General features: G+C 38.7%; 1 protein-coding gene across 1 annotated transcript; it reads right to left on the bottom strand.

Annotated features, from left to right (window-relative positions):
• Positions 1–521: 521 nt before the first annotated feature.
• RSBN1 (round spermatid basic protein 1) lies at positions 522–13,542 on the bottom strand (the record flags this gene model as incomplete). The annotated part of the gene is made up of 6 exons (XM_009697613.1): positions 522–1,407; positions 2,016–2,124; positions 3,088–3,255; positions 4,136–4,278; positions 4,723–4,860; positions 12,872–13,542. Coding segments are annotated over 6 exons (1,697 nt in total), but the record flags the coding sequence as incomplete, so codon positions are not given.
• Between the last annotated feature and the right edge of the window lie 536 nt (positions 13,543–14,078).

Raw genomic sequence — 14,078 nt, 5'->3', positions numbered from 1 at the left:
ATGCCATACTACCTTTTATTGTGAAATAGTAATACAGAACTTCCTAGAATAAGGACAGCCTTACTGTGTAAGTCAGTTATCAACCCAAGTCAATATATTAAGTGCATCAGTACAAGGGAAAGTGTGGTTCCATCGGAGACATTACGACCTGATCAAAACAAGCTGCCAAGATGGTTAGTATTTTAAAGCCTTAAAGTGCTCAGAGATAGCAGTTTCCTCCACAAGACTACCAATAGGCTCTCTAATTTTGACACTAGTATTAATCATGTTCAGGGAAGATGTATTTTGGAAGCAAAACCCTTGCACCAAACAACATAGGCAGTGCTATGAAAAGTATTAGTTCAGTAAGTTGCAATTCAACAGGATCAGACACTTTCTTCAGCTAATTTTACAGATCACCTTTTGCAGGAACTGTAAGAACCAGAGATCAATTTCTACAGCTTGTATATAAACCAACATGTCAAGAACAGACATACCAAAGATTTCACAAATCATCAAAAGTGCTGTGCTCTTTTTTTTTTTTTTTTTAGCAATTAAAATGAGATGGGAAAGTCACTTTGCAAGTCTTATACAAAAGCATCACTTTTTGGTGAAGATTAGGGATAAAGTAAAAGTAGGGAAATAACACTGACCGATGTAGTTCAATCATTTTATGTTCCTGGAGGAATTTCACTCTGACTTTGAGAAGATATTCAATATCTCTTTACTTAAACAGAAAGAAGTGGTAGACCACTGTTACAGGTTGTACTAAGGGGTTAAAATACAACTTGAATTTTGCATAATCTGTGTAAAAAAGATATGCTTGACATCTTGGAATGTCACCTTTCTTCATAGAATTATAGGCAAGATTTCTCCAATAAAACATAAGCCAGTTATAAAACTATAACTTCACATCAAAATTTTAAAAAGTTGTTAAAAAAATGTTTGATTATATACATATCACACAGAAGAGCCTGCATGATCCTGTGGATTGTGTTGTCGATCAGACTCAGACTCTATTTTAAAACCTGGAAGGGGCTGGGCCACCTGATCTGGTTGCACAAGTCCTGATATTGAAGAAACAGAGGAGGACAGCACCCCTGTTGTAAGCTGCATTTCTATACCTGGTTCTTCAGACTCTGTTTTTACACTCACACATTGGGGTTGACATTCTGACTCTGTCTTTCCAGGAACACTACTGTTCAAGCTTGAACTGCTTTCTGCATTTTGAGAAGTCTCCCCCACAGGGTGATATTGTTTAAGTCTTATGTGCCAGGCTAAGCTGCAGACTGCTGACACTGTTTTGAACTGATGAATGACATTTCTAGGGATGAAGTAGATGTCATTGTCACACAACTGAATTCTAGCATAGCGAATGCCTTCCCGTCTCATTTGGTTTAGTTTGGCTTCATCCACCCATTGAACACACTGAGAGAAGGAAAGATGGTAAAGTTAGTGGTATACTCTGTTTAGAGTAAACAATTCAGTATCCACCTATTTTCAACGTACTTCGTGCCTACATCAGAATGTTTCTGTTTAGCAGGTAAAACTTTCAATTTAAATAAGAATTGGACTTTTAAAATATAATTTATCTAATGTGCACATCTTGGGAGAGGACAATGAACAGTTAAGAGCATTCTACAGACGTAGTTGAAAACAGTAGGTTCAACATGAGGCTGCACTGTTTTGGCTGACAGGAGTGACTTTAGATGTCTTCACATCGTAAGACAACATCGGTATTAGAAAAAGCAGAAACAGGCATATGTGACTTCTTAATCAACTTCTAATTGTTTCTATAGCACGTATCATGACTCACAGCATAAATCCCAACTTGGCGGAAAGGAAACACTAGATGATTGCTGCGGGTCCCTTCCAACTGAACTATTCTGAAACATGAGAAGGGAAATTGCGCAAGGAAGGTGTGAACTGAGGGCCACGGAGGATGCAAAAGGGCTGGCTATACAGTGAACCTAAACACTGTCAGAAGCTATTTCCAAAATGCTAAGAATAAGCTATCACTAAGGAAGATCCAATACCTGTGACACTGGAGGTTCATGCAGGTCCAACTGAAGTCTCTGCACAACATCAGTGAAATCTTCAGCATGAAAACAAACCACATCTTTGGTTATACGAGGCTGATCACTCCTAGAAAAAGATCAGAATTGCAGGAATTTTTAAAGAATTTGAGTTATAGAGAATTATAGCTCTTTCTGGCAGAAAGTTTCATTGAACCAATGATCTACTTCAGTTTTACACTGTGCACAGTCTCATCGCTTCAATACATGTATTGCTTTGAAGAGGAGGTATAATTCAGAGATTTCTTTTTTTTTCCATTTTACTTCTTGCTTGACGCGTGCACAACAGAAGTGATGTTTCCATGGACAAATACTATACTGAAATGTCCAAGAACTAGGTTCAAATTGCCACTATCAAAGTTCTCTGTATGTTCTAGGAACCACAATTTGCCTCAATACTTCCATTCTACAATTAGACAGTATAATTCTGTATTAAAGGAAAAACAAAGTAACAAAGTGACTCTGAAGCTCAAGCAATGAGGAGCTAGGTTTTACTCAATGGCTGTGAATCAGAGTAAAGGAAGTTCTGGCACCTTTTATTCATATGAAAATCTAATGATATTGCTAATGATGCTATACAATTTCTACTGTAATTGCTAGAAATAACAATGATGCAAGTCTAGTTTCTGTGCAAGGTCAACAGCAATGTCCTGGGTACCTGAAATGAGAAAGCACTGTAGCGTGAAATTAATTACATTGAGTTCTTAGATTACCATTAGAGAAGTTAGCATTAATATACCTATTCAGGAAAAGAACAATCACAGATGATGGTCCAGGCATGGTATCTTAAGGTTTTTGTATGTCATTACAATTTTCTGCAAACTGCTGTTACAACTTTTCCTCTGCTTCAAGAAGAGGGAAAAATAGTAGGTATACAGCTTGCGTTCTTCAAGCTGTAGACAGCATTTATCCCATTGCAGGGTTTAAACCATTTCTTTGATTAGGTTTGTTTTCCAATGAATTTTCCTTTAAGAGAGAAAATGTTTAGAATCACCCCCTCCTACTAGAACAGTTGCATTTCAGCGGCACTTACCATTCCCCAAACTGCACAGCCTTCAGAACACCCACAGCAGCTGTACTCTGCCAGTCAAACCCCTGACCCACATGATCTGCATGAGCTCTTGTTCTGTCTTCAAACAGAACCTCACGGGGCTCACTGGTCCGAGGTAGGTACTGCAGATTCTTTATTTCATTCATTGACCTACAACATAAGACGACACACTAAAAAAATGTTTCAGACTACTCAAAAAGAAATACTTGTATTAAAATAATCTTAAGATGTTGTGTGCTGCAGGCTTCAAACTCAAAGATCAAAGCACTACCCTCTGATTTCTTCTAGGTGTTTATTTGACAAAAGACTGAAAAAAATACAGCAAAGTACAATTCAGGTTGAGATCAAACTTTATTAAAAAAAATCCAATTGCCAAAAAAATTTTTTTGTTCACTTGCACTGAAGGAATTCTTCCTGAAATTTAATGGTATGTAAAACAGAGCTATTTTAATAGATACTGAAGTTTAGTTATTCGGGAGTATGTCAAAAAATTCTGTTTGAAGTTACAATTAAAATATACTTCCAATCCTTTATCTCCTAAGATTTGCTGTACAGCACACACCTTCTGAGAAAGACAGCAAGTATATATGTATACCACAGTATTTCCTGAGAAGGCACATAGTATTACAAACGCTTCAGCACTAACGTTAAAATGCAACATGAATAGTCTACGGATCTCCGCTGCTTTAGAACATTTCACCTGCCCTCACCACCAAATTAGTTCCTTCCACAGAAATAAGATGAATAAAAGAAGTCTCCTGAAGGATAATAAAAAGATGTTTCAATCTTAAGAAAGCACTCATCTAGGACATACTACTATGAAAGTGACGAAATAAAATAACCACCACAAATCACATATTTGTCTTACCCGCTAAGCCAATTTGAAACAGAAAGGAAAATGAAACTTAAATCCGTGAATTAGCCTTCTGAAGAAATAGTTACACAAAGTATTTAGGTTTTGTTCTCGAATCTAACACAGACACAACTGCAATGCTTTACCTTTAATACGGAAAGGAAAACAAAACATTACCGGCGTCTTTTGAATGGTGATTTTGGCATATCAGCTGTTGGGATCATCTGCTCTCCTGGTCTCACCCACATTATGGGACCATCATCACTTTGTGACCTGCACTGAAGTCTGAGACTAGAAAGAGTACCCCAGGGCAAAGTCATCTAAAAGAAAATAAAAACAAAACAACCCACAAAACACACATAACACAAAACACTGGGTGAGATAGAAAAATTAAGTGATGCCTTTGGTAACACTGGTTCAAATTTGCTGTCAAAAGAATTGCATAGAAACTAAAGTAAGTTTGAGAGGTAAAATATATTCCAAGCTAACTTTATCAAGCTTAGTTTTTAGGGAAGCAGATTATTATGTGGTGCTTACGTATGAGAAACTATATTTAATTTTTTAATTATTCACACAACAGCAGCTACCTAACTCAGCAGCTTTTGTTTGGACACAGGAAAGAATGTCCCTCAGTAGCCCAAATGATAAGCACATCAACAGGGAAAATACTTTATGGTTTCTAACTACTTGGAAATATATGAAACTTAGTAATTGTTTAAATATCTATAGCGCCTCTAAACAAAACACCACAAGCTACTGCTTACTCTGAGAAATGGAGATTCTTCTAACATATCTAGAAATTCTGGGAAGTAGTCCCCAACTTCTTCATCCACTGCTCCAACAAGACTGATCTGCCGCATTGGTCCTGCTCTGTATGTTCCACAGCAGTACGTTCGATTGACCTGAGTGACCAGAAAAAGACAATACCGCCAGAGTTTTAATTCTGTTACAAGGGATTAAAATTGTTTAATATAATACACTAGGCCACAGCTGAGATGAATCTTGGTCTCATCTACACAACTCATCTACATCTATTTCATTAGAGATGCCTTTGGGAACATACACAGGAACTGTTTAGAACAGATGCCCATAGGGTATCCAAAGAGAAAAAAACTCATGTCTGTATTACTGACAGGAAATACTTCTAAAATTTGAATAATAGCAAGTTAGTATTTGACTAATGCAGGAACAATTCAACAATTCCAGGCTGACGTGAGAAAACCACCACACACTTTCATTGTGACTCAGTCTTCCACCAGCAAACTTAAACTCTCTACTAATTTGTGCAGTTGACTGTTGCTTCTATATTTCAAACTGTATGTTACTGAAATATGTACATTCTTCACTTCAATCATGTCCTATAGGTCTTTTCACTATGACTGTTGTGAAAAATATGTGTTCTTCATGCAGTGGTTCTGATAATATTGCTATAGTGTATACATAAATTGGACAAAAAAATTGAGATGAGAGGTCTAGCTAGAAATCCAGTGTTCATGTACAATAATTTTAGGATTGTTTTAGGATTTGCAATTTAACCTGTTGTCACTGCTGTGGCCAGAAACACTTTCATCTCACTTCGAGCTTTTTGACATCCTCTGTCACACAGACTGTCCCACTTTCCCAGGTCATCTGGAAACTTTTCTGGCCAATTTCCTGTTCCAGGAGGAGAACTACGGCTCCAGCATTCTCTAGTCTTGTCCTATGGACTGCAGCTATAACATGCCCTATGGCCACAGAGTAGGTTGGATGTAGATGCAGCAGCTATTCAATCTTAAAAGATCAGAAATTCTGCCATAATTAGTCTGGTTTGTGTGCTCAATTGTGTCTGAGCCCCAACCTTCCATCCCTCTTCAACAGCCTCTCTACATTCCTTAAGTGGTTCCAGTAGTGAAAAACTGCAGCCAATCTCCATGGCTAAGTGGTGAGACAGGTACAAAAGACAGAGGGTTACTGGTAAATTTGCAATTTTATAGTCACGTTCAGAAAGTGTGATACCTTTCATAACTCCATTTATAGATATATGTATGAAGCAGCTTCATTTTAAGTTTTACAGTTTAGGCAACGAACCACATGTAGTTAAACTACTCCATGAAGTTGTTAAAAGGTAAATTAGGAGAGACTAATAAAGCAAGAGTTACAGTTATGGCTGCAATTTTATCCTCTAGCAGCAGCTATAGGATATTTAGCTGCTTAATTACAGGAGTTTAGTTCCCTCCTATTTCCAGTCGTTTCTTTAGCTTTGTATGTATGCAGTTGGCAGTTCTGCAGTGATTGCACACACATTTTAATTAAAAGCTAAGTAGGAGCCAAAGACGACTTCACATACAGCTTTATTCCTCAGCCCTACGCCAACTACTGCACCACATCACTCTACCTGCATGTGTAGAAGTTTACATCCTAAGTCACTCACAGACCGTCATTGTGCAGCTCAACCACTCTACCTTCAAGTCCCTCAAGACCAGCAGCAGCTGAAGGAGCACATACCAGCTTCCTGCGTTTGACCAGACAGATTTTATGAACCAGGCACTGTCTCCAGAGGCTGTTAATTCTTTTTGGCTGTTGCCATAAGAGAAAGTTAAGTCTCCAAATCCTATTAGAACATTACCAGTAAAGGTTCATATCTAACATCAGTGAAGGGGAACGATTTCACCAGCTAGCTAGAATGCAATTCAGAGAGTAGTACTGGAAAACCATAGCACTATTCTAGTTCTGTGCACCTATGGCAGAACTAAGGACTGAAACGCTCTGGTCCTTAAGCCAGTTAAACCTAACTGCCTAGTACTATTAAAGTATGTGGAGATAGACTACTTCCAGATGAGATTTATTCTATTGAAGCCACCTGTTGAGATTCACGAGTATTTCACAGGTGTTTGTCACAAGTTAAAACGAATTATAGTACCATATGCAGTTTTTCCTTGTAATGTTTTTGAAGGGAATGAAAACTAGAAGCTTTAAGATTATTTTCTTTTTATGCACTAGAACGCAATGAAAAAATAGAAAATAATTCAAGAGCTATAAAAGAAACACTAGAAATATCTGAAGGAAATTGTAGATTTCAATGTTTTGCTAGTTTTTAATAAAACTTAAAGAAACATATATAGTTGAGAACTAAAACCAGGACATGTTTCCACTGAAAATATGTACCAATTCATGGCAATCTCCAGCAGGCTGTAGCATTCATCTCAAGCACCTCAATCACAGAGGTTGTAGTCTACTGGTTTAATATGCTATAAAAAAATTCCTTCACATATAGTTTCTGTCTCATCCTTAATTCCTCCAGAGCAGCACAAATACTAATACTACTGGTTAGGTTAGTGGTCTCAAGAACATGGAAGTGCTAAGACCTTGTAATAACAAGCACGCTCATGACCATCCAAAAGAACAGGCATCTTGCTCATGGGACACCAAACCACCCAACTGTAAAGGAAGACCAAGTAACCTGCTTGCTGCACCTTCTTGCAAACTACTTTGACCTGTCTCCCACGGCATTCTCCTGGAGAAACTGGCAACTCATGGCTTGGACAGGAATACCCTTTGCTGGGTGAAAAACTGGCTGGCCGACCGTGCCCAGAGAGTGGTGGTGAATGGAGCTAAATCCAGCTGTCGGCTGGTCACGAGTGGTGTTCCCCAGGGCTCAGTGTTGAGGCCAGTCCTGTTTAACATCTTCACTGATGATCTGGACAAGGGGATTGAGTGCACCCTCAGTAAGATTGCAGATGACACCAAGCTGGGTGGGAGTGTTGATCTGCTGGAGGGTAGAAAGGCACTACAGAGGGATCTGGGCAGGTTGGATTGATGGGCCGAGACCAACTGTATGAGGTTCAACAAGGGCAAGTGCCGGGTCCTGCACTTTAGTCACAACAACCCCATGCAACGCTACAGCCTTGGGGATGAGTGGCTGGTGAGCTGCCCAGCAGAGAAAGACCTGGGGGTGTTGGTCGACGGCCAGCTGAACATGCGAGTGGATCAGGAGCCGGCAGTGTGCCCAGGTGGCCAAGAAGGCCAGCAGCATCCTGGCCTGTATCAGAAATAGCGTGGCCAGCAGGACTACAGAAGCAATCATCCCTTTATACTCTGCACTGGTGAGGCCACACCTTGAATGCTGTGTTCAGTTTTGGGCCCCTCACTACAAGAAGGACATTGAGGTGCTGGAGTGTGTCCAGAGAAGAGCAACAAAGCTGGTGAAGGGCCTGGAGAAAAAGTCTTATGAGGAGCGGCTGAGGGAGCTGGGGGTGTTTAGTCTGGAGAAAAGGAGGCTGAGGGGAGACCTTACCACCCTCTACAACTACCTGAAAGGAGGTTGTAGCGAGGTGGGGGTTGGTCTCTTCTCCCCAGTAACTAGTGATAGGACAAGAGGAAATGGTCTTAAGTTGCGCCAGGGGTGTTCAGGTTGGTTATTAGGAAGAACTTCTTCACTGTAAGAGTTATTAGGCATTGGAACGGGCTCCCCAGGGAGGTGGTGGACTCACCATCCCTGGAGGTGTTCAAAAAATGTTTAGATGTGGTGCTTCGAGACATGATTTAATGGCTTTAGTGGGCATGGTGGCACTGGGTATACGGTTGGACTTGATGATCTTTGAGGTCTCTTCCAACCATAATGATCCTATGATTCACCAAGCACTCTAGATGCACTCTTAACAGCTATATTAATTTCACAGTCATCTTCATGCACCCCCTTCTACAGGGAAGAAAGATGAGACTATGAAATACCTCAAGTCACTTTGTTATATCCACTAGAACCTTTTTGAAAGTTTCTTATTTCTGTTTAAAGTTCAATTCTTGTTTAGGAACTTAGCCTGGGTCATTCCCATTTACATGGCTGTCAGAAATGAGTAACTTCTAGCAATGAAGGTGTTGTGGTAACAATTAGTTCAATATGCTTCTTTAAAAACATTAGGGGATCGTATCTGTAGATAGTGGCAGTTAGTACTCACCAGATCACGCACCATCTTTACTGTTGTAAAAGGACCACTGGGCTAGTAAGACCACTCAGGTGTCCTGTGCCCTTCCAAAATGCCAAACAGCTATCACTACCCTATGTGTCCCCTACTCCATTCAGTATCACACTAAAAGTGAAGTTACAGGCACATCTTAAATCAGCTCTTCAGTGTTCATGGACACATTTTTAGCAGCTGAATGATGTGCCTATCAGTGTTTCACACACTTGAGCGAGAACAGAAGTAGACAGCATCAGCGTTTCCTGCAGAAGTTACAGATCTGGTATGTGCACGTTACTGAAGTAATTCAGACCCCTGCCTCATGAAGGGTTAAGCACGCAGTACACCTCTGTGCAGTAAGAAGTGGACATGCAGATAAGGCATAAGCTTGAGACAAATAAGGTTAAATTTCAGAAGTTTCTCTCTAGTTTCAAGAAAAGCCTAAATCAGTTGACAGTGACAATATTTTAGTATGTCAAGACAGCTACAAAACCAACCACACACTCTGCCACAAGGAAGAAAGCAAGAACACAAGAAGGCTTACTATTTACAACAGAAGGAAAGGAGGACAGTGTGACATGCAATTACAGCAAGGGTTATATGTTTGACTAAAACCTGTCAGATATTTCAGTAAGACCATCAGGCATTATTTATATGGCTTAAGTGATAAACCAAATTAAGTTTGCAGTACAGATGCACAATTTCTCCATTTCATACTGTGACAGTTTCTACTAAAAAAGAAATTGCCCTTCCAAAATAAGAGACGTTTTTCCAGGAGTAAGAAAATTTAAGATGGGGCAGACAAACCATGATAAGGTTCATTAACCAAAGCTGTCAGGAATAGAGTAACCTTTTCTGACAGTATGTCACAGGAGTAGGAAAACTTATCCTGTTATATCACCTGCTGGTTGCTTCTCCCACCTCCTTCCCAGAAGGAATAACAGCTTATGTAAAACCTACTTCCCCCAACTCTTTCCCAGCCTGTTCGCAGAACCCCCACTCCTTTGTGACAGTTTAATCGTTCTTGGACCATACAGAGAATGGATCAGGCAGTTAATCAGTTTCTTCCTGGAAAAAAAGAAGTGGTTTTTCAAGTCTAGATATATTCCAATTCACTGAGTAGATGCAGAAGCAGTTGTACTGAGAGAACTGACAGGGAAAATAAGAGTTCATTCTAGCTGCCCTGCTAAGAACTTCCAAATTGAAGTATGCCCTTATGCAAAGAAAGCTTACAAATTACTGTTCAGTGATTTGAGTCTTGAAAGCTCTTAGCCCAAGTGAATAGCTCCAAACTAAAGCTTACCTTTCGCACTAAAGTATTAGAACAAATGAGTCAGAGCCGATGCAAGCAAAAAAATCCAGAGAACATTGAAGTTCAATTATTTTTATATACAGAAACCAAACAGTTATACTACAAATACATACTGGAGTGCTTTGTTATAAACATTCATTTTACATTGTCCTCACTGCCTGGAGAACAAAGGAATTCATCTTGCAAGGGAGTTAATTATCACTGGATTTTTATGAAGTCTTTCAGATTAAAGTCCTTGTTTTGAATTGCAGAAACTTCCTACTATAATTCAGTTTGTCTGAAAAGGTACACAAACCAGCTGAATGTTGTACAAGCCAAAGGTCACATTAACTTTCAGTTAAGTTGCAGTTTACAGATCAAATTTTGATTTCTTGACACCAAGTCTCCAGGACTCAAGACTACCTAATGCTCAAAATCCCCTTGCTGCAGTATGGTTCAGTACAGCGAATGAATTCAGGCATACAGAAGGTTCAACTTAGAATGGAGGTGATTTTAATCAATTATCTTCCATTAAAAATAGTATCAGTATTACAGCATACCACCATAACATGCCTAATCTGCAAAGGCATAACTATAAAGTGCTTTTGTATTGTACAATTTCTCATACTGGAAGGTCCAAAAATGAAGCTTAGCCAATCTGTTCACTCCTCAACAGTGCTGTCAAGGAACAGCAGTAAAACAGCCAGACTTATCCTCCCTGTGCTCTCTTAAGCAGGGCATTTTAGCCTTCTCTATTTAAAGATAAGATAGCTTGCAAAACTTCAGTTTTATCAGCATGCAGCTACCATAGTGGAATCTACCATCAATTTGAATCCATCCTTAAACTACATACTTTACCATCATCTATATTCTCTGAAGAGTCCCATTTCATCTGTCTTAAGAGTTGTGACAACTATACTCCTCTATGTTTGTCCAGTGTGTGAACTGCACTAACATACTCCAGCCAGAGAGGATTAACCACGTCGTGCTGAAGCTGGGTTTAGAGAATGTTTTAGACTAAGTGAACCTTATGTCATGACTCAATCTTAACCAAGTTTAGACAGTACTTAAAATAGAATTAATTGAAATACCAGCACAGACTATAACCCAGTGAAGCCTCTGATTTATTACCATACATTCCTCACATGTATTTATAGTGTAACCTATTCATGTTCACAAGATGGAGACATTCACCACGAAAAACTAATTGTTAAATACCCAATTGGCACTGTTTAGCCATTTTAGGGGTCATCACATGTACTTAAAGTAAATTAGACCATAGTCATGTCAAAGACCACAGAAAAATCACTAATACAGAAGAGTTTAAAACCTAACCTGTGGTCAAGTTTCACATCTGTTGAGCACAGGTGTGTACTGTGCAAAAGTGTTCTTGCCAATAGCAGCAGTTTGCATGATCAGACAGACTGTTTTTGGAGTACTATGCACTCTGATGCAGCTCTGTCAGCAAAAACAATTACTTAAACCAACAAATAGAAGCTGGTTTAAAGTAAATGCTGCAGCAGCTACTTATTGTCAAACAAATTCATAAGCAAACTGTCAGAATTACTAATTTAATGATATCTATGACAAATACTGGAGAGTATTCAAAGGCTCTGCAAGTGACCATGCAGTAACTTTCTGAAAAGCAGTAACTGTTTTTCAAATGCAAATCTTGCTTATAAGCATTTGGTAAACTATGGAGAGATCCAAGTAGCCCACCCACAAGCACTACCATTTCAAAATCTGTTGCTAAAGAAGGTCTGTTCCAACAGCACTGCAGTGCACTCTGCTACAGAGTTTCAGGTTTTTCCTTCCAATAGGCAAACCAGTAGAAGTAATTAAGGTCTTGAATAAAGACTTTAAAAGTAATCAGCAGTTTGAATCTATTCTCAGACTGGTCTAAGCAGGAAGAGGTTTTATTCCATCTGAAACAAATTTATCTAAACTGTAATGTTGCTGTATGTTCATAGATACCTCTAAGCTTGATCACAAGAGTCAAATGTAAGGGTTTTTCATATGGGAATCTTGAAATTAGCTTAATTATTACTGTTGCATCTAAGTTATACAGAGATACAGTTTGAGAATAAGATAGTTTAAACCTACTACGGAAATTAAGATAAGTATATAAAATGAAAACCTTTTTCAAAGGCAATTAAAAAAATATTCCAACCACCTCTCTGAAGTTGGAAAGTTTAAACACCCAGTATCAGCTACTGATGAAATTAAAGCATTGAAAAAAACTCACTTGTTGTGAATGATACACTGAAACCTGAAAAGTAACATCATTGTAAAAAAAAAAAAACCCAGATCCATTGAATATAACAAGCAGTGCTAGTGTTTGCAATCTATACAACTCTTAATACAGACTTGGCTATTGTTTTGAACAATGTCAGTGTTCTCCCAAGTTTAGAAGATCAACTGAATGTCTGCAAGAAGATCAGTGTAGATCTTTCTACAGGTCATGGTTAGTAATGTCTGAAATGCGATTCAACTACCAGTGGGCACAGAAGATTTTTAAGCAGAAACACAAGTAAACAGCACAGCAGCAGTAGTCCCAACATCACCTTTTTCCATGTGCTTAGAAAAAAATTTGTGCCTCACCTATTTTAGGTCATCCCTGCTCTGGATTAATGAGATTAATCAAATCTAGGTGTTGTAACTTTTATGCCTTTAAACAGTTCTTACCTGAGAGTGAAAGTTTGAAATTGTTGTTGTTTCAATGTCCTTCTTGCCCAAAATTTCCATTTTCACTGGAGTGTTAGGAAAGTTAAAAGCAAAGTAATCCAGGAAGTCTGGTAAATAAGCAGCTGCTCCATGTACTATGGCTAAAGCATAGTAAGCTGCGTTTTTATCATTTTCACTGAATGACAATGCAAGAAACTCTTCTGCAAATCTCTCCATCTCCACTGGAGACAAAAATGAGAGTTCATCCATGTAAGCATGAAGGACCAGAGCACCACCATTGGACTGATGTTCTTCGTGAATGAAGTTACTAAATTTAGTGCCAGTTTTCAAGAAGCTGCTGCGAACAGAATGCTCCTGGTGTGTCACAAATGGTGTTTGTACTCCCTGGGGTATTCGATACTCCTGCATACCCAAATTCAGTCTGCAGAGCTGCTCATCCTTCAGATACCTGAAGGATTCCTTGTTCATTTCTAAGTTATCACACTGTCCTTGAGACAGAGTCTCTTTGTCAATGCGAGTGAGTCCAGCACACACTGTCTGCACTTCCTTGTTGTACATCTTCAGGCGTTTTCCCCTCATATCTTCCCGGTGTTTCTTTTTCTTTTTTTTCTTTATTTTCTTCATAATAAGACTGTCAGCTCGCTGAGTTTTGCCATTTTCATCTGGAGTTTCTGGCAGTAACAATAAAGAGAAGATTAGAGTTCGGCAGTCGCAGCATATTCATCCAAAAAGAATAAGACCTTTCATTTGCTAAAGCTGTCTACTCCCAGGAAGACTGACCAATAGTAATACCTTGACTTTCAACTTACAAGACTTAATTATAGAACAAAAGATGCAGTACATCTAATTATGTGAAGAAAGCCTTGAATTAAAGAAAGCTTCCAAAACTCAAGATTGAAATATTTCTAAAAATATTAATCTAATAGATTTATTAGAATATCTTTAAAAGGACTCCATATTTCAAAACATCTATAATGAAGTACATTAATAACTTCTGACATTTAAGGCAGTGCAATGCAGGGGAAGAGGATAAACAAGTATGTGTAACATTTAATCATTAAGACTTTCATTACAGAACATTTCCCTGGTTTTGGATACACAATATAGAAGCAAAACAGAGTGCAACTGAAGAGGTACAAGCATTATTGACATTTAGAGGTAAAAATACTTAAAGCAGCTTTCTGGAAAAAAAATAAATATCTTAGAC

This window comes from Cariama cristata, unplaced genomic scaffold (genome assembly GCF_000690535.1).
Source record: "Cariama cristata isolate BGI_N322 unplaced genomic scaffold, ASM69053v1 scaffold36093, whole genome shotgun sequence".
In the NCBI taxonomy this organism is placed as follows: Eukaryota; Metazoa; Chordata; class Aves; order Cariamiformes; family Cariamidae; genus Cariama; species Cariama cristata.
Note: the sequence above shows the minus strand (reverse complement) of the source record. Positions and strands in the feature narration are given on the sequence as shown.